Source organism: Alosa sapidissima, chromosome 9 (assembly GCF_018492685.1).
Source record: "Alosa sapidissima isolate fAloSap1 chromosome 9, fAloSap1.pri, whole genome shotgun sequence".
Lineage (NCBI taxonomy): Eukaryota > Metazoa > Chordata > Actinopteri > Clupeiformes > Clupeidae > Alosa > Alosa sapidissima.
Window position 1 is genome coordinate 37786063 of NC_055965.1, and position 27500 is coordinate 37813562.

General features: G+C 48.3%; 1 protein-coding gene and 1 long non-coding RNA gene across 2 annotated transcripts in view; both read left to right on the forward strand.

The window, feature by feature from the left end:
* The first annotated feature begins 210 nt into the window (after nt 1-210).
* Nucleotides 211-27500, forward strand: part of myo15ab (myosin XVAb) — a 143526-nt gene continuing 116236 nt past the window's right edge. The window contains exons 1-7 of the mRNA XM_042103536.1: nt 211-4245; nt 5173-6084; nt 7057-8595; nt 12967-13049; nt 14122-14185; nt 14456-14565; nt 23210-23284. Of these exons, the coding sequence (XP_041959470.1) occupies nt 211-4245; nt 5173-6084; nt 7057-8595; nt 12967-13049; nt 14122-14185; nt 14456-14565; nt 23210-23284 (6818 nt within the window). The remainder of the gene's footprint in view (nt 4246-5172; nt 6085-7056; nt 8596-12966; nt 13050-14121; nt 14186-14455; nt 14566-23209; nt 23285-27500) is intronic.
* Nucleotides 20183-21275, forward strand: LOC121719018. The gene is made up of 4 exons (XR_006034070.1): nt 20183-20282; nt 20394-20529; nt 20773-20827; nt 20936-21275. It is a non-coding gene; the product is annotated as an uncharacterized LOC121719018 (long non-coding RNA).

Consider the following 27500-nt stretch of genomic DNA (forward strand, 5'->3'; position numbering starts at 1 on the left):
TGTTGTTGTTGTAGGATGCTTATATACTGTGTGTGTGCGTGTGCGTGTGTGTGTGTGTGTGTTTGTGTGTGTAGTGTTGCTCATATCTATAGGCAGATGTCAGGATGCCAACCTAATGTGTGTGTGTGTCTGTGTGTGCGTGCGTGTGTGTGTGTGTGTGTGTGTGCGCGCGTGTGTATATAGTGTTGCTCATGCCCATAGGCAGTCATCATGCCAACCAAGAAGGGCAAAGACGACAAGAAGAAGGGAGGAAAGGCAGAGCCAGAGAAACCCAAAGAGGAGGAGAAGAAAGGGGGCAAGGATGCTAAGAAAGGAGGAAAAGAGGACAAGAAGGGAGCGAAGGATGACAAGAAAGGAGGAAAAGATGACAAGAAGGGAGCGAAGGATGACAAGAAAGGAGGAAAAGATGACAAGAAGGGAGCGAAGGATGACAAGAAAGGAGGAAAAGATGACAAGAAAGGAAAGGGGAAGGGCAGGAAGGAGGAGTCAGAGGAGGAGGAGGAGTTTCTAGACAGCCAGGAGGAGGAGTTTAGCGAAGAGGAGGAGGAGGAGGAGGAGGAAGACCAGCGCAGAGGGAAGGGGGGCCGGGGGAAAGGCGACCCTAAAGGCAAGGGCGCAGCCAAGGGCAAAGGTCGTCGTCGTGGCGACTCAGAGGATGAGGAGGACGAGGAAGAGGAGGAGGAAGAGGAGGAGAGCGAGGAAGACGACAGGCGGAGGAAGAAGGGCAAAGCGGACGCGGCCGACGCCAAGAAGAAGAAACAGCGTAAGGGCGCGGCGGGGCCGGGGGCTGATCCTCCCCGCGTGGAGAAGCTGAAGCGCGGTCTGAAGAACACCTCGCGCCTTTTCATGCGCTTCTCTGGCTTCAAGCGGCGCCGCAACTCCCGCAAGAAGCTGAAGAGCACGTCGCGTCTGTTCCTGGGCCTCGGGAGGCGCAAGTCCCGCGTGGCCCGCAAGAAGCGCCGCAAGTCCCTGCTCAAGAACAACATGCGCTTCATGATGCGCTTCGGCAAGAAGAAGAAGGAGAAGGAGGCAGAGAATGGTGGGAAGAAGCCCTCCTACATGCTGATCCGCATGGGAGGAAGTGGCAAGGCGGCCAACAAGAAGGGCTTCCTGCGCGGACTGTTCGGACGACGGCCCGACGGCAGCGTGGACTTCAAGAACCAGAGTCTGGTGCTGGGGAAGATCGCCGGGGCAACCAACTGGCTCACCAAGCGCTTCCTGTCCACCAAAGGTCGCCAGCGGCTTGGCGGGGGTCACGGGGCGGGGCGTTATGGGGGTCACGACCCCTACGCATCTCGGCATGGCTCTAGTCGTCTGCCAGCGGGCCGCTACGCAAGCACACGTGGTCTCCGTGGTTACCAGAACCCCGCCTACCAGCAGGACGACGGTGGCGGCGGGCGACCAGAGAGGGGCATGTTCAACAGGCGGTCACTACGGCAACAGCCCCCGCCCCTTGACCCCTACGGCGACCCCTACGGCGAGACATCAGACTACTACGACGTCCCTTCCCAGGACCAGGGCTACTACGAGCTGGAGGACGATGGGTTCTACGACCCCCACACAGGCTACGATGACCAGTTCTACCCTGACGGACACGAGTTCTACGACCCTTACCTTGACCCCTACGATCCCTACCTTGACGCTTACGGTCCCGATGACGCGTTGGGTGGTTACTATGACTACGATGACCTGCAATCAGGTTACTATGACACCGGAGGAGGAGGAGGTGAGTTCTACGGAGAGGGTGAAATGTACCCTGCAGAGGAGGAGTATGGTTTCTACGGTGATGGTGTGGAGCTTTACGAGGGGGAAGGCCAGCTGGGTTACTATGACGACCTGGCGGGCGGAGGAGGGGCATACGACCCTTACGGGGAGATGGTGGCGGATCCCTATGGAGACGGCGGAGGAGGGATGTACGACCCCTACGGAAACGCATTTGCTGATCCGTACGCTGACCCCTACGCACAAGCTGCCGTATACGCCGACCCCTACGCCCAGGCTATCGGCCCCGGTTACCAGACTATCGGCCCTGCTTACGCCGACCCCTACGGCCAAACCCTCGCCCCTGGATACGCTGACCCCTACCAGGTGAACTACAGCGAGGGGGGTGTGGCCGAGACCTTGGAGTCGGCCTATGGGGGAGCAGTGGAGGCGGAGCTTGGGGGAATGGAGTTCCGCGTGCCTCGGCCGCAGGTGAAGCTGTTTGGGCGTGAGCGCATGGAGGTTCCGCTGCTCCCTGCACCCCAGAACCTCGACCAGCTCTCTGACATCCAGTACGAGGCCGCCGCCATGCCGCAGGAAGTGATGTCGATGGCCACGCCCCCCAGCTTCCACCCCCAGTCTCCCATGTTGCCCTCCGTGCCCACCCCCACTGCCATGCTCATCAAGACGGCCAATCAGCAGGGCTCGCCAGTCCTGGGCCGCTCCCCCCATACCTCTCCCATGCCCACCCAGATGGGGGGGTACCCTGGCGCCCAGATGGGTGGGTACCCTGGCGCCCAGATGGGTGGGTTCCCTGATGCTCAGATGGGGGGGTACCCTGGCGCCCAGATGGGTGGGTTCCCTGATGCTCAGATGGGGGGGTTCCCTGCCGGTCAGATGGGGGGGTACCCTGGCGCCCAGATGGGTGGGTTCCCTGCCGGTCAGATGGGGGGGTACCCTGGCGCCCAGATGGGTGGGTTCCCTGATGCTCAGATGGGTGGGTTCCCTGCCGGTCAGATGGGGGGGTACCCTGGCGCCCAGATGGGGGGGTACCCTGATGCTCAGATGAGGGGGTTCCCTGGCGCTCAGATGCCACCTTCCCCCACCCCGAGCCGCCGGTCGATGATTATGCCACCTGTGGACCCCCGCCGCTCCCCGCTTCCCTTGCGGCGTCCGAGCCCCCAGCCGTCTCCGCAGCTGTCCATGCGTGGTTCTCCGTCCGTTCTGCATGGTTCTCCGTTGCGGGGCAGCCCCCTCCCTCAGCCGCGCGGCCTCATTGGGCACCCGCCTGGCGCACCCCACCCCTCGTCACCCCTCGCCCTGCGCCGGAGCCCTCGCTCCTCCCCCGGGGGACCCCCCCGACGCCTGCAGCCCCAGCCTTCATACCGGGAGCCCCCCCTGCACGCCATGCCTCCCATGCCCTCCCGGATGCCCTCGCGCCCTCCCTCGCTGCGCACCAGCCCCCCCACGTCCCCAAGAGTCTCGCTACTCTGCAGGAGCCCCCCTCCTCCAGGGCCCGCGTCGCCACGCGGCTCCTTCAGGCGCCCCAGTCCCCCAGGGTCGCCGCGATCTTCATTCCGTCGACCCAGCAGTCCCCCGATATCACCACGGGCATCCATGAGGCGCCCCAGCCCGCCCCTCTCCCCCTCGCGTCCGTTTGGGGCGCGGAAGCTTCCGGCGGCGTCCCCGCCACGGTCCACCTCCCCTCATCATCGCGCTGCCTCCTCCTCCTCACCGAGTCTGTCTCGCCAAAGCTTCGCCCCCGATCCTCGCCGAGCCTCCCCGACCCTGTCTCGTCGCTCCACGCGGCTCATGCATGACCCGTTTCCAGGGACGACGCCGGGGTTTGGGGGGCGCGGCGGCCTGATGCGAGGTGGGCGTGGCCGTGGGATCCCCATGGGGGCTGTGAAGCCCCTCCCTCCGGGAGCACCAAACCAGAACGTTCCGCCGCTACGTGGCTCGGTGCGAAGTCACCACTCCCACATGCAGGACCAGAGGGCATCGCCAGGCATGCCCAGGGGCGTGGCTCACCGCAGGCCCCTCCTCCCACGCTCACCGGGAGCGTTCCGGAACCCCCAGAGGCCAGTGGGGAGGGGCCGACCACTCATGGCCCGCCAGTCCAGCAGACGTCTGCCTCCGGGGATGCCGATTGGCTCTCCCCAGCCGTCAGTCAAGCCCTATGGCCCACCTTCACCACATCCCTCCATCAGGCACTTCTCAAGACCCTCCTCCCCACTCCCGCCAATCAAACACGGACATCCAATGGCCATGAGCCCTGCATTTGCCCCTGAACTGTACCCCATGGAGCAGCCTATTGGCCCCTCCTCCCCTCTGTTGGGCGACGCCCTCAGCGCCTCCCACCTAAGCCCCGCCCACCTGTCCTCTCCTCTCCAGCCTGCTCCTCCGTACGCGCCCCAGATGATGGAAGCACAGGCATTTCCGGGGCAACCGATGTCCCCCATGCTCTCGAGTGCCATGCAGAACCAACAGATCCGCTCAGCGAACTACGGGGCTCCCTTGCAGCCCTACGGCCTTGACCCTCAGGTTAGAACACCGGAACACACACCCACACTTAGAACACAACACACACCCACTCTCAGGTTAGAACACCGGAACACACACCCACTCTTAGAACACAACACACACCCACTCTTACAACACAACACACACCTACTCTCAGGTTAGAACACAACACACACCTACTCTCTGGTTAGAACACAGAAACACACACCTACTCTCAAGTTAGAAAACAACACATAGAACACAGGAACACACACCTACTATCAGATTAGAACACAACACACACCTACTCTCAGGTTAGAACACAACACATAGAACATAGGAACACACACCTACTCTCAGATTAGAACACAGGAAGACACTTACTCTCAGGTTAGAACATAACACACTCCCACTCTCAGGTTAGAACAAAGGAACACACACCTACTCTCAGGTTGGAACACAGGAACACACACCTACTCTCAGGTTGGAACACAGGAACACACACCTACTCTCAGATTAGAACACAACACATAAAACACAGGAACACACACCTACTCTCAGGTTAGAACACAACACACACCTACTCTCAGGTTAGAACACAGGAACACACACCTACTCTCAGGTTAGAACACAACACACACCTACTCTCAGGTTAGAACACAGGAACGCACACCTACTCTTAGAACACATCACACACCTATTCTCAGGTTAGAACACAGGAACACACACCTACTCTCAGGTTAGAACACAACACACACCTACTCTCAGATTAGAACACAGGAACACACACCTACTCTCAGGTTAGAACACACACACCGCAACTACTCCCAGATTACAACACTTCCATAACAACACTCCAGCTGTGGGCCACATTCCCCTGAGTGTTTGTTTTGTGGTTGTGTTGGTAACCCTTAGTATGTGTTCATTTCGCATCGTTGTCATGGTAACCCTTTCTCTGTCCTCCCTCAGGCGCCCTTTGACCCCCAAGACCCTGCCTCGTCCCCTATGCTGGCCAACGCTCTTCAGAACCCTCAGCTCCGCTCCGCCTCCTACGCCGCTCCCCTCCCGAGGCCCTTCCCATCCTTCCTGTATGGGGCGGAGCTTCCCCCGGACTACCAGGAGTTGTCTTCGCCCTCCTCCCCCCAGCTAAGCTCCGCCCTGCAGAACCCTCAGCTTCGCTCCGCCTCCTACACTGCCGCTCCGCTCCAGAGACCGCGCTCTCCTTACTCGCCAGTCGTCACGCAGTGGGAGGAGCCTGCTCCAGGCCCCGCCCTCCAGTCAGCGCTCCAGAACCCAGCGGTGCGGAACGCCTCGTACCGTTCACACCTGCGTCGCCCGGGTTCCGTACGCTCCACCCAGTCCACCTACTCCGCCCCACACTCACCACACCTCTCGGGTGCTCTACAGAACCCTTACCTGCGGAACGCCTCGTACCGCCTGCCAGACGGAACGCTGTACGACCCGCGCAAGTCTCCACGGATGGACCGGCGCACATCACCGCAACTCTCTGCCGCGCTACGTCATAACCCGCAGCTTGCACAGGCATCTTACCGCCTGCCCGACGGAACTCTGGTCACCCCTCAGATCACCGGGCCTGTGGATGTAGACCCGGCCTCTCCGATGCTGGCGCACGCCCTTCAGCAGAATCCTAATCTGCGTTCCGCGTCTTACCGCCTCCCAGACGGAACCCTCATCAGCTCGGATCCCAGGCTCCAGCAACCAGGCGGATCTCCGCAGCTGATGCGAGCCCTTCAGCAGAACCCTAACCTGCGTTCCGCTTCCTACCGCCTGCCTGACGGAACCCTGGTCATGGCAGACCCACAACAACCACAGGTGACCAGTCCACTCAATCAATTCATGCTAACATTCAACCATAGATTAGTCCACTCAATGAATTCATACTAACATTCAACCATAGATCAGTCCACTCAATCAATTTATGCTACTCACGCTAGCATTCAACCAGTCCACTCAATCTACTCACGCTAGCATTCAACCACAGATCAGTCCACTCAATCTACTCGTGGTAGCATTCAACCAGTCCACTTAATCTACTCATGCTAGCATTCAACCACAGATCAGTCTACTCAATCTACTCACACAAGAATTCAACCACAGATCAGTTCACTCAATCTACTCACGCTAGCATTCAACCAGTCCACTCAATCTACTCACGCTAGCATTCAACCACAGATCAGTCCACTCAATCTACTCACGCTAGCATTCAACCACAGATCAGTCCACTCAATCTACTCACGCTAGCATTCAACCAGTCCACTTAATCTACTCATGCTAGCATTCAACCAGAGATCAGTCCACTCAATCTACTCACACTAGCATTCAACCAGTCCACTCAATCTACTCACGCTAGCATTCAACCACAGATCAGTCCACTCAATCTACTCACGCTAGCATTCAACCACAGATCAGTCCACTCAATCTACTCATGCTAGCATTCAACCAGTCCACTCAATCTACTCACGCTAGCATTCAACCACAGATCAGTCCACTCAATCTACTCATGCTAGCATTCAACCACAGATCAGTCCACTCAATCTACTCATGCTAGCATTCAACCAGTCCACTTAATTTACTCATGCTAGCATTCAACTAGTCCACTCAATCTACTCATGCTAGTATTCAACCACAGATCAGTTGACTCAATCTACTCACGCTAGCATTCAACCAGTCCACTCAATCTACTCATGCTAGCATTCAACCACAGATCAGTCCACTCAATTTACTCATGCTAACATTCTACCACAGATCAGTCCACTCAATTTACTCATGCTAACATTCTACCACAGATCAGTCCACTCAATCTACTCACGCTAACATTCTACCACAGATCAGTCCACTCAATCTATTCATGCTAGCATTCAACCATCTCTCTCCATCTCTCTCTCTGCACTTCTCTCTCTCTGCACTTCTCTCTCTCTCTCCATCTCTCTCTCTCTCCATCTCTCTCTCTCTCAGGTCATGTCCCCAAACCTGTCGGCAGCTCTGCAGCAGAATCCTCAGCTACGTTCAGCCACCTATCAGCTGCCGGACGGTTCCGTCATCAGTGTAGATCCTCGTACAGGCAAACCCACTAGTCCAAACCTCTCCAGTGCCCTGCAGAACGAGATGCTAAGAGGCGCTAGCTACAGACTCCCAGACGGTTCAGTCATCAGTGTGGATCCTCGCACAGGCAAACCCACTAGTCCAAACCTCTCCCGTGCCCTGCAGAATGAGATGCTTAGAACCGCTAGCTACAGACTCCCAGACGGTTCCGTCATCAGTGTGGATCCTCGCACAGGCAAACCCACTAGTCCTAACCTCTCCAGTGCCCTGCAGAATGAGATGCTTAGAACCGCTAGCTACAGACTCCCGGACGGTTCTGTAATCTCCGCCCAACCCAAGCCCACTAGTCCGAACCTCTCAGCAGCGCTGCAGAACGAGATGTTACGAGCCGCATCCTACCGCCTGCCTGACGGTTCTGTGATCTCAGCATACCCCAAGCCCACGACCCCCAACCTGTCTGCTGCATTGCAGAACCAAGCGGTCAAATCTGCCACCTACCGCCTACCAGATGGTTCTGTGATCTCGGCGTACCCCAAGCCCACGACCCCCAATCTGTCTGCTGCATTGCAGAACCAAGCGGTCAAATCGGCCACCTATCGCCTACCAGATGGTTCTGTGATCTCGGCGTACCCCAAGCCTACGACACCCAACCTGTCCCGCGCGCTGCAGAACGAAGCCATGAAGAGCGCCTCCTACAGGTTACCGGACGGTTCCGTCATCACCGCCTACCCGCGGCCGACCCAGCCTGACCTGTCCTCCGCGCTGCAGAACCCAGCGCTCAAGTCTGCATCGTTCCGCCTGCCCGACGATTCTGTCCTGACCGCCCGTCCTAAACCGACTGGGCCCAACCTGTCGGCAGCGCTGCAGCGGAACCAAGCCATGCGCGAGGTCAGCTACCGGCTGCCGGACGGGTCGGTTCTCGCGCGTGGGTTCCGCTCGGCGCCGTACCTGTCGGAGGCGCTGCAGAACGCGCAGATGAAGAGCACCGCCCTGCAGCTGCCCACGGGCCTCACCACCAGGACCGTCACCGGCGAGCTGATCGGACCCGACGGACGCTACTCTGCCGTGTCGGCGCGCGCCCGTTCCCATGACGACCACTGGGCCCGTCACGGCGGCTGGCCCAGCCAGACCCCCGAGGACGTGTGGGCCGCAGAGAGGGTTCTACCGCATGGAACCCTGCAGAACCTCAGCAAGTGGGCCATGTACCGAGAGGAGGGCATGCTGGAGGGACTCATGCCGCCTGCCGTCACCTGGCTCGGGGAGGAACAGGGGGAGGTGCTGTGGGAACCCGACCGAGAGGGAGAACCCACCGGACCCTGGTTTGATAAGGTACACACACACACACACACTCACACACACAAACACACACACACACACACACATACACACACACACACACACACACAGGGAGGGAGAACCCACCGGACCCTGGTTTGATAAGGTACACACACACACACACTCACACACACACACACACACTCACACACACACACATACATACTCACACACACACACACACTCACACTCACACACACACACACACACACACTCACTCACTCACACACACACACACACACACACACACACACACACACACAGGGAGGGAGAACCCACCGGACCCTGGTTTGATAAGGTACACACACACACACACACACACACACACACATACTCACACACACACTCACACACTCACACACACACACACACTCACTCACACACATACACAGGGAGGGAGAACCCACCGGACCCTGGTTTGATAAGGTACACACACACACACACAAGCTGTATAGGCTGTACTTAAGTTGCTGTGTGTTCATTGTGTGTGTGTGTGTGTGTGTGTTTATGCTCCAACACAAAGGGCTTGATCAAACTAAGATATCTATACTACAGTTCAATGGGATTTACAAGCAATACAAACATTACTTAAGTTACAAGTTACTGTGTGTTCATGCCTCTCTCTCAGAGAGAGAGAGAGAGAGAGAGAGGAGAGAGAGGCAGAGAGAATTATTGTCTTATAAACCTTACTCAAGTTACTGTTAGTGTGTGTGTGTGTGTGTGTGTATGTGTGTGTGTGGCAGAGAATTATTGTCCTATAAACCTTACTCAAGTTTCTCTGCATGTGTGGTGAAGAGAAAGTGTGTTTGTGTGTGTGTGAGAGCGAGAGAAAGAAGGTGTGTTCGCAGAAGAGAAGGAGAGAGAGTGTAAGATAGTTATAACCTAATGGCTGGTGGAGTGGTGCTTATTATAGCAAGCTAGCTGAAGAGTGGTGCTTATTATAGCAAGCTAGCTGAAGAGTGGTGCTTATTATAGCAAGCTAGCTGAAGATTGGTGCCTATTATAGCAAGCTAGCTCTAACAACCGAAAGATTGGTGCTTATTGTAGCGAGTTAGCTCTAACAACCGGATGAGTGGTGCTTACAGTTTTTCTCGATTGCTTTTACCTGCTTAAGTAAACTGGAACCCACTTGGTCTTCATGACTACTTTCTTTGCACAGCAGAAGTCATCTCTTGCGAATGTGTTCACACATTTTTATTGGGTTCACACATTTCTCACACCCTTTTGCAAAACAGTTAGCACAGGTGTCATTCAAAAGCCCCAAACTCTATTGGTTTTCCCATGCTAAACAAAAGGAAAACATCTTTTCACAGGTGGTATAGATTCCTTGCATAAGTCTGAATCTCTGATACACCTGTGTGAAACTCCTTTGCACAATTCTTCAATCAGCAATCATTCATTTTACATAAGAGATGTCTGTTTTGTGTTGCTATTTGGAGAAAACCGTACAAAAGGTGTTTACCAAACGATCCACGGAGGATGCAATCTGCTCTGCACTCCATCCAGCCCTCACCCACTTAGACAATAAAGACTCATATGTGAGAATGCTGTTCATAGACTTCAGTTCAGCATTCAATACCATAATACCACAACTCATCAGCAAACTGGACAAGCTAGGATTCAGTACCTCCCTCTGCAACTGGCTGCTGGACTTCCTGTTGCAGAGACCACAAGCAGTACGTGTCGGGGACAACACCTCAAGCACTCTGACCCTGAGCACGGGGGCCCCTCAAGGGTGTGTGCTCAGCCCCCTGCTCTTCACACTGCTAACACATGACTGTACAACCACTCACAGCTCCAACCATCTGGTGAAGTTTGCGGACGACACAACACTGGTGGGCCTCATCACTAAGGGCGATGAGGCTCACTACAGAGAAGAAGTAGACCTGCTGGCTAAATGGTGCAAAGACAACAACCTCCTGCTAAATGTCAGCAAGACCAAGGAGATTGTTGTCAACTTTCAGAGAGGCCACAAACAACTGCCACCACTGTCCATCGACGGAGATGCTGTGGAGAGAGTGAGCAGCACAAAATTTCTGGGGGTGCACATCAGCGACGACCTCTCCTGGACCACCAACACAGCATCACTGGCGAAGAAAGCCCAGCAGCGCCTCTACTTCTTGCGCAAATTGAAGAAGGCAAGTGCCACGCCTCCCGTCATGACTACATTCTACAGAGGGACCATCGAGAGCATCGTCTCCAGCAGCATCACAGTGTGGGGCGGAAGCTGCACAGATCAGAACAGGAAGACCCTCCAGCGCACTGTTAACACAGCTAAGAGGATCATTGGAGCACCACTCCCCTCCCTGCAGGACATTTACACCACCCGCCTCACCCGCAAAGCACTAATGATTGTCAAGGATACAACCCACCCTGCACACGAACTGTTCAGCCTCCTGCCCTCTGGAAAGCGGTACAGGAGCCTCCGCTCCCGCACCACCAGACTGGCAAGTAGCTTCATCCACCAAGCAATCAGGATGCTGAACACTCTACCCACTCTCCCATCACTGACAGCCCCCCCCACCCACCAGCCAGCCAGGAACCTAGGAAACTAGGATCCTGTCTACCCTAACCCCCCCCCCCCCAACACCGCCTTGTGGAACTGCACTGTGACTGCGCAGCCTAACGTGTTGCTGCTTCACATCAAGCCTGATATACTTGAAATTACTGCATACTGGATATCAATGTAAATATACAGGTCACACAAGCACAAGTTTAAACTTCATGTAACTGTTAAGACTATATAAATATACAACACAACTACCTCTATTTTTTTTTTATATATATATGTCCTATATTTCTATTTTGATACATACATGTTCTATATTTCAGTCTTGCACTTTAATTTAATGTTTATTGTCTATGTCTATGTCTGTATTTAAAGTATGTCTATGTCTGCATGGGAAAGTAAGAAACGAAATTTCAATTCTTTGTATGACCAGTGCATGTAAAGAAATTGACAATAAAAGCCGACTTGACTTGACTTGACTTACTGTAGGTCTATTTCGATGAAAGTTGTAGTTCAATGAAATGTACAGTATCTTGCTAGGTGGTTGCTGTATGTCTTACATGTCAATGACAGTTACATCTTGGGAGGAATGAATAAATTATTTTTTTATTCAGTACATTTTTTCTTTTCACAGTTTTTTTCTGATACCAGAAAATGATTGATTAAAGAGTGTTTTTGAATTGGCAACAAGTTGTAGTGTTTGAAGGCAAGATTTGCTTTTGCTGCATGTTTTAATTGTTTTGAGAGAGTAACAGCCTTTTGCAAGCAAAATGTGTCATTTTGTCCAGAGTGCTTTTGTTCAGACACGGGTGTTAACTGTTTTGAGAACGTGATGTCAGAGTTGACACAGGTATCAAAACGATCGAGAAAAACTCTATTGTAGCGAGTTAGCTCTAACAACCGGATGAGTGGTGCTTATTATAGCGAGCTAGCTGTAACAACCGGAAGATTGGTGCTCATTATAGCAAACTAGCTGTAACAATTGGATGAGTGGGGCTTATTATAGCAAGCTAGCTGAAGAGTTATAGCAAGCTAGCTGTAACAACCGGAAGCCAACCCAAACATGTCTGAATACACACAGAACATAAATGTACAAGCTGTAACAGCACGAGGGGTAAGCTTGGTATCCAAGGAGTTGGTAACTAAGACACTCAATTGGTAACTAAGAGATTTAATTGGTAACTAAGAGACTGGATTGGTAAGAGATTAAATGGCTGCATTTGCTAATCTTCACTGTTGTGATTGGTGGCTTAGAGATTTGATTGGTGGCTTGGTTTATATTGCGAAATTTGATTGGTGGGTTGGTTTGTGTGTGTAAATAAGATTCATGCATTATCATACTGGATATGTAACCATCCGACCTCTTTGTAACATACACCTCCGGTGGCTTTAAACACCATGTTCTTTTCTCTACACCTAACTAACTTATTCATTTATCATGTAAACAGACCTTACTGTTCTGTACTGACCCTGGGCAGATGGGTCAGTCCCTTGAGTCGTGGATCTGCTCGAGGTTTCTTCCCACATGTATCTCCAATTCTAGGGAGTTTTTCCTGGTCCCTGTTACTCATAGTTATTCTCTGTTTAACACTCTGTAAAGCAACATGAGACAATGGCAATGTTTTGGCGCTCTATAAGTGAAATTAAATTGAAATAGAATTTAATTAAAGTTTGTGTTGAGAGATTTGATTGGTGTGTTAGTTTATGTTGAGGGATTTTATTGGTGAGTTGGTTCATGTTGAAGGATTTGTTGGGTGTTGTTTTTCAACACCCAACAAGTCTGTCCACCACGAGATTTGATTGGTGGGTTGGTTTATGTTGAGGGATTTGATTGGATGATTGGTGTTGTTTTTCAGATCTATTTTATTAGGAGTCTGCCCACTATGAGATATCGAGAGAGGAGAGAAGTGGATGGTATCGAGGACATGACACAACTGGCGTAAGAGAACACACACACACACATTCTCACATGCATGCTCACACACACACACACACACACATTCCCACATGCATGCTCACACACACACACACACAGACACACATTCTCACACGCATGCTCACACACACACACACACATTCTCACATGCATGCTCACACACACACACACACACACACACATTCTCACATGCATGCTCACACACACACACACACACACATTCTCACATGCATGCTCACACACACACACACACACATTCTCACACGCATGCTCACACACACACACACACACACACTCACATGCATGCTCACACACACACATTTCATTTATTATTATTTTTAATAATCGATTTATATTTGAATATTTAATGCTCAAATTTTGCCTTTTATAAACATTTACTCTGCATCTCTATACACTGGATAAACAGGTTTATGCTTGCTAATCCTGAGTCATCAAACATTTACTCTGCATCTCTATACACTGTATAAATGGGTTTATGCTTGCTAATCTGGAGCCATCAAACATTTATTCTGCATATACACTGTATAAACAGGTTTATGCTTGCTAATCTGGAGTCATCAAACATTTACTCTGCATCTCTATACACTGTATAACCGGGCTTATGCTTGCTAATCTGGAGCCATTAAACATAGAGGCATAGAGGTGGTAGTGGTATGAACCCTACTGTGGGATCGTGGGATTGGTCAGGGATATTCCCACTGCTGTTGTTGCCTGTCCCACTTGGCCTCCGGACGGACAACACCTGTGGGAATATCCATGACCAATCCTACTCTCACTCGTGCTAAATTGCTTAAACATATCACAACACAAACTAACATCTCACAACACAACATTGTTTACACACATTACACAAGCCCCAAAACACACACACACACACTAACATCTCACAACACAACATTGTTTACAAAATATCCTCTCACATCACAGCATTGTTTACAAACTAACCTCTCACAACACAACATTGTTTACAAGTGTGTTTTTACATTTGTGCGTGTGTGTGTGTATATGTATATATATATGTGTGTGTGTGTGTGTGTGTGTTTACATGTCTCAGGGAGCTGAGTGAAGCGTCAGTTCTGATGAACCTGCGGAATCGATATGAGAGGGAGCTCATTTATGTAAGATCGATCACACACACTCACACACCTACATACACACACAGACACCTATGCATTCTGACACACATCTACACACTCTCACACACACACTCACATACCGACACATTCTCTCTGACACACTTACTGTACACACTCATGCTTGCACTCACACACACACCTACTACACACACACACACTCACATGCACCTGATTCATATGACTATCTGTCTCTCTCCCTCTCTTTTCCTCTCTCCCTCTCTATTTCCCTCTCTCTCTCTCTCCCTCTCTCAGACGTATATCGGCAGTATCCTAGTGTCAGTGAACCCTTACAAACTCTTCAACATTTACGGCACTGATATGGTACTTCAGTATGAGGGACACGGACTCGGAGACAATCCACCGTGAGTGTGTGTGTGTGTGTGTGTCTGTTTGTGTGTGTGTGTGTCTGTTTGTGGTGTGTGAGTGTGTGTGTGTCTGTGTGTGTGTGTGTGTGTGTGTGCATGTGTGTGTCTGTTTGTGGTGTGTGAGTGTATGTGTCGGTGTGTGTGTGTGTCTGTGTGTGTCTGTGTCTGAGTGTGTGTGTCTGTTTGTGGTCTGTGAGTGTGTGTGTCTGTGTGTGTGTCTGAGTGTGTGTGTGATTGAATACAAATGACAAAAATACAAATTATACTAACACTTAATCTAAATAAAAACAGTATCCACATAGTGGTGATTAATCAATCAGAGGCGCTTGCAATGACTGAGGCAGGGACTGAGCCTGTGATTCTCTGTGCATAGTAAAGTATGGTAAGGTGCTCTAAGGTGCTCTGTGTGAATGAGTGTCATGGTGGTAGTGCAATGGTGATAGTAGTCATGGTGATAGTGCAAATGAGTAAGTCCAACAGTGCAACAATGCAGAAATAAAGTAAAGTAAAGTCTATATATCTATATATTTAACTATTTAAGAAAATGTATAAGTGTGGCCACAGTTCGGCTGTGGCATGGAGGGGGGGTTATGCATATGTGCTAATATAGCACGCAAACAGTGAGACATAAAGACAGTGGTACAAGTGGCTAGTGGACAGACAGTACCAAACATGGAGGGGGTGAGGAGGCAGACAGACTATGCAGAGAAGTCTATCTCTCCTCTTCCCTTAAGTGAGGCATTGAACAGTTCAATGGCCCTGGGGACAAATGACTTTCTCAGTCTGTCAGTTGTGCAAGGCAGTGAGCGAAGTCTCCAGCTGATCAGGGTCTTCTGCTTAACAATAGTGCTGTGGAGTGGGTGACACTCATTGTCCAAGATGTTGATCAGTTTGTTCAGGGTCCTTTTGTCAGATAGTGAAGTGATGCACTCCAGTTCAGCTCCCACTACAGAGCCAGCTTTCCTTACCAGCCTGTCAATTCGCCCCGCATCCTTCTTCCTTGTGCTTCCTCCCCAGCATACTACTGCATAGAAGAGGACGCTGGCAACAACAGACTGGTAGAACATCCTGAGGAGCTTACTGCACACATTGAAGGACCGCAGCCTCCTCAGGAAGTACAGCCTGCTCTGCCCTTTCTTGTAGAGTGCATCAGTGTTGGCTGACCAGTCCAGTTTATTGTCCAGGTGGAGACCCAGATACTTGTAGGTGCTAACCACCTCCACATTGACCCCTTCAATGTGGACTGGAGTGGGCTTAGACCTACGGAAATCCACCACCAGCTCCTTGGTCTCTGAAGTGTTAAATTGAAGATGATTGAGTTTGCACCATTGCACAAAGTCCTCCACCAGGCTCCTGTACTCCTCCTCTTGCTCGTCCCTGATACACCCCGCAATTGCAGTATCATCAGAAAACTTCTGCATGTGGCATGACTTGGTGTTGTAGCAGAAGTCAGATGTGTACAGGGTGAACAGGACTGGAGAGAGCACAGTTCCCTGTGGCGCTCCGGTGCTGCTGATCACAGTGTCAGAGAGACAGTGCTTCAGTCTGACGAACTGTGGTCGCTCGGTCAGGTAATCTGTAATCCAGGTTATCAGGTGAGCGTCCACACCCATCTGCAAGAGCTTGTCTCCCAGTCTGAGGGGCTGGATGGTGTTAAAAGCACTTGAGAAATCAAAGAACATGATTCTCACAGCACTTTTCCCCTTGTCCAGGTGGGAATGTGTCCTGTGTAGAAGATAAGTGATGGCATCGTCCACGCCCACTTTCTCCTGGTATGCAAACTGTAACGGGTCTAGTGCATGGCGTACCTGGGGTCTGAGCATACCTAAGACCAGCCGCTCCATTGTTTTCATGACATGTGATGTAAGAGCGACAGGTCTGTAGTCGTTAAGCTCACTAGGGTGTGGCTTCTTAGGGACAGGGGTAAGACATGATGTCTTCCACAGTGTTGGAACTTGTCCAAGGCGTAGGCTCAAGTTGAAGATGTGCTTCAGTGGCTCCCCCAGTTCAGCAGCACAGGCCTTGAGTAGCCTTGGACACAGTCTGTCAGGCCCCGCTGCTTTATTGCTGCGCAATTTCTTTAGTTGGACTGTCACTTGATCTGTTGTAATGGTGAGGGGTGTAAGGGGAGGGGAGGGGGAGGGGTGCATCTGGGATCTGTGTGTCTGATGGCTGTTGACTGAGGTCGTTGTCACCTCATTGTTCGTGATCGCCATGTGGGGGAGGGGGTGCAAAATCCAGTGATGGTGGGAGTACGATAGCCTGTGATGATGGAGGTAAGTGTTGCGCTGGTATTGAGGGGGTGTGGGGGTGGGGGATGGTGGACAGACCACCGCCATTGGAGCTGGAGCAGGGCAGTCAAACCTGTTGAAGTGGTTCAACTGGTTCGCCCTGTCCAGGTCCCCCTCCACAGAGCTGTTCTTCTTCAGGCCAGTGATAACATTCATGCAGTCCCATGTCTCCTTCAAGTTGTTTTCCTACAGCTTCTGTTCCACCTTCTTTCTGTAATCCTCCTTAGCCTCCTTCAGCTTGAATTTGAGTTCCCCCTTTACGCGCCTCAGCTCTGCCATATCCCCCTCTCTGAACGCCATCTTTTTCCTGTTAAGAAGGGTCTTGACATTGCTGGTTATCCAAGGCTTGTTGTTGGGAAAGCAGCGTACAGTTCTGGTGGGAACAACAATGTCCATGCAGAAGTTCAGGTAGTCAGTTGTGCACTGTGTGACCTCCTCTAAGTCCTCTCCATTCTGTAACACACTCCAGTCAGTACACTCGAAGCAGTCTCTCAGAGCCTCATCCACTTCGGGTGTCCACTTCCTGAAGGTGCGTGTGGCAACTGGTAGCCTCTGTACTTTGGGCTTGTACATTGGCTGGAGATGAATGAGGTTGTGGTCTGACTTTCCCAGTGGGGGGAGGGGGTTTGCACTGTATGCATCCCTCACGTTTGCATACAAGAGGTCTATTGTCCTGTTTTTCCTTGTAGGGCAGTCAACATACTGGTAAAAATTTGTGAGTGTGGAATCCAGTGTTATGTGATTGAAGTCGCCAGAGATCACAAAAAAGGCATCACTGTGTTGGGTTTGAAGCCTTGCGATTGTGGAGTGGATGACGTCACATGCTGTATCCGGGAGAGCTCGAGGTGGAACGTAAACACAGACAGCAATTGTGTGCGAGAACTCCCTCGGCATGTAATACGGACGGAGACTAACCGCTAATAACTCCACATCCTTGCAGCATACAGTTTCCTTCACTGTTACATGTCCGGGATTGCACCATCTACTGTTAATGTACAGCACCAGTCCACCTCCCTTCTTTTTGCCAGAAAGTTTAGAGTCTCTGTCCAAACGAGCTACACTGAAGCCGGGCAGCTCAACGTTAGAAGTGGGGATATGGCTTGTTAGCCACGTCTCCGTAAAGCATAGCAAACTACATTCCCTGTACAACTTCTGGTTTCTTACCAGGGCATCCAGTTGGTCAGTCTTATTAGCCAGTGAGTTCACGTTTCCCATCACAATCGATGGAACTGAGGGCTTGTGTGTCCACTTCTTCTCCCGACGCCTCGTCTTCACTTTAACTCCCGCTCTGCAGCCCCGAAAGCACCAGCTCCTCTGGGATGTCGCCAACATTCCGTCGTTCCTTGAGTACACAAGTTTGCTGTCGCTGGAGCGTTGTAATATGTCCGTATCCATAGGATAGAATAAAAACACTCCTCAAAGTGTGTAATCTAGTCACACAGATGCATCAGTCAGATGCCATCAGTCACACAGATGAATCCAAAAAGTTGCGAAGTAAAAAGTAAAAAGTAAACAAAAGACGTAGAAACAAACACTAAGACACGGAGCTGCTGAGTAGGCTGCCACACTTGACGGCGCCGGAACCGGAGAGTGTGTGTGTGTGTGAGTGTGTGTGTGTCAGAGTGTGTGTGTGTGTGTGTGTGTGTGTGTGTGTGTCTGAGTGTGTGTGTGTGTGTGTGTGTGTGTGTCTGAGTGTGTGTGTGTGTGTGTGTGTGTGTGTGTGTGCGCGGGTAAGTGGTTAAGCCTGTCCAAATACAAAACTCTAGAGAACCATGTGAGCCTTCCTAGCCACAGAGTATTTGGGACCAAAAATAAACAAACTCCCCCAATCTCCCACACCACTCCTTCACTGTAACTCAAACAACCCCCTCAGCCTAGGGCATTCTGCAAGAGAGAAAGAGAGAGCCCAGATAGCAAGCATAGTCGGCCCGATTCTGGCTGAGTGCTGCCACTGTCGGCGGAGTTTCAGGTCGGCTGAGGCACTGTCCCCTTGAATGGGCCGACACTGACACGCAGTAGTTGGGCTGATTACTGAGTGTCTTATTTGGCCCGATTGGGGTTTGATGGGCTGCCAGTTTTCGAATCAATCTCGGCAGACGGATTTCATACAGTGTGTGGCCCGATACTTCAGGAACGAACAATGATCAGTATCGCGGCTGTTGGCGGCAAAAATGAAACATTTAGCGACAGCCGGACACTAAACGTACATGGCCCAATTCTGTAAAGTGACTGTCGGCCCATTACATGTGGAAGAGCCACGAGCAGAGCAACTGTTCAGTTTGAAAACAGGACGGCGCGAAACTGTCTCGTTTTGGACACTGCCTGTGGTAAGTAACTTTACCTTTACCCGTTATTGCATGTAAATCATTATGAATGTACGTAGGCTTATTATTGCAGATAAAGTTTAACAAGTAGCATAACAAGAATGGGTGTTTCAATCTAACCCCCTTGACGATGACGAAGCTAGCGGTAACATAACGTTATGATTTCTTACCCTACTTTGTTAGCCTAATTACCGTTAACGTCAGTGTTGGTGGTTAGTCAAAAACGTTCAGTGCTGTAACGTTAGCTATACTTGCATGTGGTTTTCAAAGAAAAGTGGGATCTAATCATTTTAGAAATAGCTTAAAGGTGCCATGTGTAAGAATTGAGGTAAAAATATCCAAAAAATGAGCTACACGCATCATAAGAATGAGCAGAAATAAGGGTGATGATGCCATTAAAAAAATGACAAGGTATAGTGCTGAAGAGATATCAACCTGAATTAGCATGCTAAATTACTAGCCACAGCCCGACAGGTGTCATAATACCAGTTTCGGCCATGGGAGGTGGTATGCGGGCAACATAACAGCCAACCAAACTGCAATACATGTGTTTCGGTTTGTTACTCTAGGGTACACTTTCTGGAGGTATACTGCCCCCATCTTTTATGGAATGTGGAGTATGAATTGATTTTTTGGCAGACATTACACATGGCACCTTTAACAGTTAACCAGTATTGCATGACTTAGAATATAGCGATTGGTAATGGGCATTTCATCGTTATCTATCCAACTTCAGGCACTAGGCAGGCAGGACCGAGACTGTATGCCTTAAGAGAGTGTGTGTGTGTGTGTGAGAGAGAGAGAGAGAGAGAGATGGTAGCAGGGTGGGTCCTGTCCTGGTCATGTAAAGCTCATCAAAATCTGTATTTTAAGGTCATTCTGTATTTTGTACTGAGGGGTTGTTTATGATCATGTAATCCTTTTGAACACATATACTTCCATTAACCTAACGTTACTGTGACTTTTTTTAAATGTACACCTCATAATCCAGGCCACACTGACCAGAGACCTGCACTCCTTTGGATGAAGAAGGCTACCCGTGTATACATGTCTGAACCATTTCTTGTGTTGGAAAAACAGGAGACCTGAAGAGCTCTTGGTAAGTTGTACATTGATTTAATAGAATAAGTAAAACGTTTTTGTTTAGATGAGCCAAATCATAGGAATCAGCTTTCATCTAGGCCTGTGTTTTGTGATGTGTCGTTTTTAGATGCTTTTGGTTTGCCTCATCTATTATGTCGGCAAAGAACAGGAGTGGGCAGGAAACATGCGCTGTTGAAAACATGGCCAACCAACTGGAGCACCCACACTCTTGTGAAGGAAGTCCACAAGCCTTTGTGCTTCAGGTCTGTATGTGTTGACAAATATGTCTTGCTCTTGGTGATTGTCATTGGTAATATATTAGCATTTAACAATCACACAATGTCTTGTTTGCCCAAAATAACTACCAGGGAGGTGTTACCAAGACAGCTGCAGAGTGGCAAGACTGGGCTTTAGTAATATTTTGTCAGACAGTAAAGGATAAATAGTTTAATGATTTTTTTCCTTTCTTTTGAAATGACATACTGTCCATGCATCTCAAATTGAAGGATGGATGGAAAGAACTCTTTGATCAACCCCCACAGAGAGCTGAGGTGGCTATCTGTGAGTATATTTGAGTGGACAAACAGAACTTCTCTGACAGATGACATGTTGAAATCTTGCTTTAGACCTCATAATGATCTTATAATATTCTTTTATACCTAAATGCAGTTTGGAGACACCCCCGGCTGGTAGTGCTGCTGAAACTGGTGGAGGCAACAATGAAGCGGCAACAGAAAGAGAAGGCAGGTGGCAAAGGTTGCTGCTATTGAAAAATACTTTGAGAGTGAGTGTGTGTGCATGTATGTAGCTGGGTAGGTCATGGTACATGGTACAAAAATACAGAATTTAAAGCACTAGCACAACACTTAACTCACAACCCAAAACTACTGACAATGGAATTACTCTTTTAGAGTGAGTGAGTGAGGGAGAGAGATAGAATATTTCTGTAAATGTTTAATGTTAATTTAGAATAATTTATTTCTTTGAATCATTATACAGTTTTAAAATGTTTAATTGTTTGTGTTTTTTTTATATGAAAGATGTCGATTGTTGTAGATAAAAGTAGCTTGTATATTTTAACTTGTTTAATTTCTAAAGTGTATATATGTAAAAGCTTGTATAATTTTTAAATGTTTGTTTTATTTGCAAGGTTGTGTTTGTTAAACTTGTTAATAAAAGTAGCTTGTGCTTTTAATTACTAGTTCTGGATTTGTGTTTATTTTCAAGTACTTTTCCTAGTTAATGGGCTGCATGTGGTCCGGGGACCCAGCCGACATTCAGCCAACACTCAGTCAGATCAGTTTTATAGTGCGTGGGCCAGTACAGGCCCAGAGGCCCAGCCGACACTCAGCCAACACTCAGTCAGATCAGTTTTATAGTGTGTGGGCCAGTACAGGCCCAGAGGCCAAGCCGACACTCAGCCAACACTCAGTTATATAGTGTGTGGGCCACACCTGGGCCAACAGAAGCAATAAGAGTCATTTCACAGTGTGTGGGCCACACCTGGGCCAACAGTTCCAATAAGAGTCATTTTACAGTGTGTGGGCCAGACCTGGGCCAACAGAAACAATGAGAGTCATTTTGCAGTGTGTGGGCCAAATCTGGGCCAGAGGAAATTCTTTGTGTCAGTTATCAGTAACTGGGCCATTGTTGGGCTGGAGGCCCAGCCAGAACTGGGCCAACACTCACAAAACCCTGAGGCAAGGTAGTGGGCCAGAGGTGGGCCGGTCAAATTTTGCTATCTGGGAGGGAGAGAGACTGAGGGCCAGATATACGTACATTTGCGAACGTAGCGTTATCAGCGCCATGGACACACCGCAGATTGCGAGCGCTGTCAGACCCAAATTTCCGTCGTATTTATGAATCGTTCAATCCTTAGTGTAAACTGCGCCTTTCTCTGCCCTTCTCCGCCCATAAACGCAATTTACGAACGTCCACAACTGAATGGCAGCGCCTACAAGCGCAGTTGAATGAAGTTAACTGATGACAACATTAAAAAGAATCAAACGTTTAGCGATCATGAAATAATACCATACATGATAAGATGTCAACAAGCAGGGAGATAATGAAGATCAGTAGTTCTACTCAAACTACTTGTGCACGTAGGCTATGGAAGATTGGTCAAATCTAGCAAGTAGGAAATGACGTGAATGACGTGAAAGTGAAAGTAAGACATGCAAAAGGCATACTTTTGGTAGTACACATACTTTCACCACAAAAACTGGTGTTCTAAATAGCGATTCTGTTGTCTTTGAAAGGTTCTCTTATTGACGCATTGAACTGCAATTTGGATTAACACCTGCTTTTACAAGGCGGAAGTATTTAGGCGCAGAATAGACGTGCGCTTTCAGGAGCAGTCTTTGTACAAACCGCAGAATACATAACTAGGCGCTCTTTACTCTTCCCCTCCCATCTTTTTACGCTAAACTCCCACTTTCCCCTGGATCCTCCCATGAATGCATATGCATGACATGACAATCGCAATCTGCCACTTTCAGCTCCCGCGACAGGCAGTTTGCGCTTTTACATCATTGCGGCCTGTTTGTACATACTGTACCTCGCAATGATTTTACAGGCACATTCCAAAACAAATACGCCTGAAATGGGCGCAAAAGCGTTAGTACATCTGGCCCAGAGAGAGAGAGATAGAGAGATGGAGAGAGAGAGATAGTGAGGGAGAGAGACAAAGAGAGAGATAGGTAGGGAGAGAGAGAGGGGGGGGGTTATCAGATGCTGCTGTGTTGGTCACTCTCCAGTAGGATATTGTGTTTGTACAACATATCATAGATTAGCTTACACCTGTGGTAACACAAGACACAGTGTGTGTGTGTGTGTGTGTGTGTGTGTGTGTGTGAGTGCTTGATGACTCAACCTCATTCAGATTGAACCCCATTGATTTTGGACTTGTGTTCCTGTCATTTTGTGCGCATGTGTCATTTACAGGCATATCTTTGCTATTGCTAACATCTGTTATACAACGATGATGGATGCCAAGCAGAACCAATGTATAATCATCAGGTAACACACATACACACACACACACACACACAAACACATACACACATGCAAACACACACACACATAAGTATAAGTATATATACTCTTTTGATCCCGTGAGGGAAATTTGGTCTCTGCATTTATCCCAATCCATGAATTAGTGAAACACACTTGTAAATGACGTCACTCGTCAGGACCAATGAGGGAACTGGGAGTGGTCGAAGGAAATCGTGAAGCTGTCCGCGCGCTGTTGGAAATATTTCAATTGATTATAAACCCCTGTTAAACCTAATAAATCTGACTCTGCTCAATATTAGAAAAGTTTCGGTTCATTGTAACATTGTTATCCTTAGTGGGTTGATACGCCCACAATACATATTGTTAATGAGAATGCCTAACTCGTTTTCTTGTGACACACGCTCAAGCTTAGGAATATATACTATAGGTCTTCTCCATCTGACGATTAATTCGGGCGGTTCCTAAACATAACACGTATTGGTCTGGAAGTGGTCAGAGGTTACATGCTGATCCGGACTGCTATACTCATCAGCGTGTTAGACAGTCAAGCAAATTCCTATGCTACAGGGGGTCAGGCTGTGCTAGGTTTTCGCGACCAATCTAGGACCATCGCTGACAAACTGCCCACCGCTGTGTAATGCTTGGTCATTTCATAATAACATGCCAGCTCCCAGGTGATTTAGTTTCTACGGCGGCGATAATCTCAACCGTCCATTATGCTAGTAACGTTACCTAAACTGCTACTCTGGACTACAAGTACAATAGTAAGGCTATGCGGGTCAGAACATCACAATTTATTTGTCAGGTACAAGTTATTCATCCAATACATTATAGAAGGTACATCTAAATGAATAATGTGAAAGTTACGAAAAAAGGTTAAAGGAACATTTAGGAAACCATATGAAGCAATCAGAGAATGAACATACCAGCTCAGAGGATGATGACTACACACCTTAGTGGTGCGGGAGATTCTGACTACAGAATGGCTCCTAGAATGCTCTGTAAACTTCACTTAAATAGGCTACCTAGTTTGTAGTTGGTTATATTGATATGGATCACATGATTGGAGGTCAGCTGATTTTGGGTCACATGAGAAGTACTTTGATGAGACTTGAGACCATTGTTGTAGTGAGAGTGAATTAATCAAGACATGACAATGTACACATTAATTACATTTCCTGCTTCCTAGTTAGTTTCTCCTGTGAAAAAGGCAAAGGTTAGAGATATAATCAAAAGTTGTTCTAGCAGCAATATGTGACAATGGGCCCACCATGAGGTCATACCATCATGTGGTAGGGTAATTAATCAACAGTTCACATGATCAGGAGTTTGAACAGTATAGAAACATTAGGACTCCTTACACACTTAGCACACAGTGAACACACAGTGAGGTGAAGCACACACTAATCCCGGAGCAGTGAGCCGTCTTGCTACAGCGGCGCTCGGGGAGCAGTGAGGGGTTAGGTGCCTTACTCAAGGGCACTTCAGCTGTGCCTACTGGTCGGGGCACCGGGCAACCCTCCGGTTACAAGTCCAAAGCGCTAACCAGTAGGCCACTTATAGTATATATACTTACACACACACAAACACATACACAAATACAAACACACGCACACAAACAGACGCACACACACACACACACACACACACACACACACACACACACATACACATGCACACACACACACACACACACACACACACTTCATATATTTTAATGCTTTATTTTGGATCGACAAGCAGGATAATTATCATGACCAGGTCTAAGCTTAAAAGGAGTTCCCATCAGCAGCAGTACTCCATGTGAATATTTGGGGTGACTTGCTATAGCAATTCTATACAATATATACTAAAGCAATTATATACTAATGCAGCCGTGGTTAAGTTCAGCAAGCTTAACTTTACATGTCAGCCACGGGCAGTTTGACTGTTCTACATTCGTGACACTCCTGTTAGTAGGCTAAACTGGAAAGAGCAAAAAATAGGAACATAATGGTCCATTAATCCCATAAACACACAGATAACTCAACACCAACCTTATTTTGTGCCTTTTATTCACGTTTGTTTCAAGATTTAGTAAGTATAACTCCTTTTCGCTCCCCACTTCTATGCAGCATAGGTTTCCATTATCCAAAAGGGGGCGTGTACATGCAGCACGGTCTAGCTAGATCCAGTGTGGTGTTGTAGTTGTTCTAACATTACTAGTTGTTGCAACAGCATGTGAAAAAACTACAAAGTTTGTTACACCAAAAAGAACGTTAATCTTGCGTTAAAAAAATTGACGCCCTTAAAATAGGTTTACGTTAACGCCGTTAATAACGCGTTTAACTGACAGCACTAGTATATATTGTACATTATATTATTATAAACTGCTAACCAGTAGGCCACGGCTGCATTAGTATAGAATTGGTATAGTATATATTGTATATCATAACATCAACTAAACATAAGTCACACATTCATTCTATCACTTGTAATATGAACGTAGCCTTTTTCCTACAACTAGGTGAGATAATTGGCTATGCCTGTTATACTGAAGTTCCACAGTTAGCTAGCTAGCTAGCAAGCTAACCGTTTTACATCGGATATGGTAAGTGTAGCTAGTACGTGCTGAATGGGTTGTAATGTAGCCTACATCATTTCGACATGAGTAAGTTACATCAGAGCCCGTCTACGGAGAGCCTTGGCACTTCCTATTACAGTTTTTCTCAGTCGCTTTGGTGCTTTTCTCACATCACTATTAACATTTGCACAGAAGTTGTGCAATTCTCAAAACAATTAGTGCAAACTGCAAAATCTAGTGGATGACCTGCAAAAGCACGTCACTTGCTCAAAATGGATAGTCCATTCCTCAAAAGCAGGTATTCATGTCAATGAAACTGTCAGTGTCATCAAAATGAGAAGTCTTGACACCATCGTTTATGAACAAGATAGTCAAATGGCTTTGTCATGTTTTCATTATGACAGTTCTCTCAGTGTTTTCCAATGCAAAAAAAGGTCAGAACTCGGTGACACTACCTGAACATGCTCAAGACAGCACTATACAGTACTTGTACAGCCATTTGAAAACTACAGTAAAGTTACACATTGCTGTAGTTAGGTGAGTAAGTGAGTACAAGACACTGAATGCATACATTTTTACTGTATGCTCTTTGCAATTCTACAGCACTGTGACAGAATTTGATAACTAGTTTTGTAGTTATACCATTTTGTATATAATGACTCAAGCAATGAAATGAAGACTATTAGTTTTATTGGGAACGACTATTCAGCATTCATAAGTATAGTTCATTTTGACTGACATGACATAAGCAAATGATAATGTTAAAAAACAGCAGAGAATTGTATGAAAGCAACTGATACATGTCCAAAAGTATTTGCAATTTGTTCAGAGGAAGGAGAAATTGCTACTATGATGTGCACAAATTACTAAATGTTGTGGAGGTTGAACTAATAGTTTAGAAAAAAGCACCAAAGCGACTGAGAAAAACGGTAAGCCCCATTGTATGGAAATTGGTTGCAGTTCCATTAGAATTCCACTGGGGGTGATCGCGGGCGAGTGCAGGTTGAATGGGGGTCTATGGAGCTAGACGGCTAAATGTATCTCTTTCACCTGCTTGTCGTGGAAGAATCGTAGATTTTATTGTAGTTTATGCAGGTTCAATATAGATTTTATTGTAGTTTATGCAGGTTCAATATAGATTTTAGATCTAAAGTTGAATGAACGAGTACTTATGTCCTTTTCATTTCTTACAGGTTTAGAAGACTTACGTGACTTCAAAAAATATAACAATCAACAGTGTGTGCTTTCTTTGCCTCTCCTAGCGAATGCAACATTCAAATTACTACTCAAAAAATTATATCCAGAGAAAAGTGGATATTGAGGGTTAAAGCTCCATAGACTTCAATGCATTCTGCACTCGACCTGCGAGCGCCCTCAAGTGGAATCTGAGGAGGAACTGCAACCAGCCCAGAAACCGGAAGTAACCAGACAGTGCCAATTCTCTTCTCTGGTTACATACACATAATTCTTTATAACTGCCGTGTTAGTAAAATTATTCAATGGCCTGTAAATTAATAACTAGATGTAACGTCAAGGTGTGATTAGGCTATCTGTCTTTCCCATTAGAATAAATGATATATGTATGTTAACTTGTTTTCCGCTAAAATGGGGCATGATGCAGATTAAATGTAGCCTATCTTTATGATGATGCGCCTT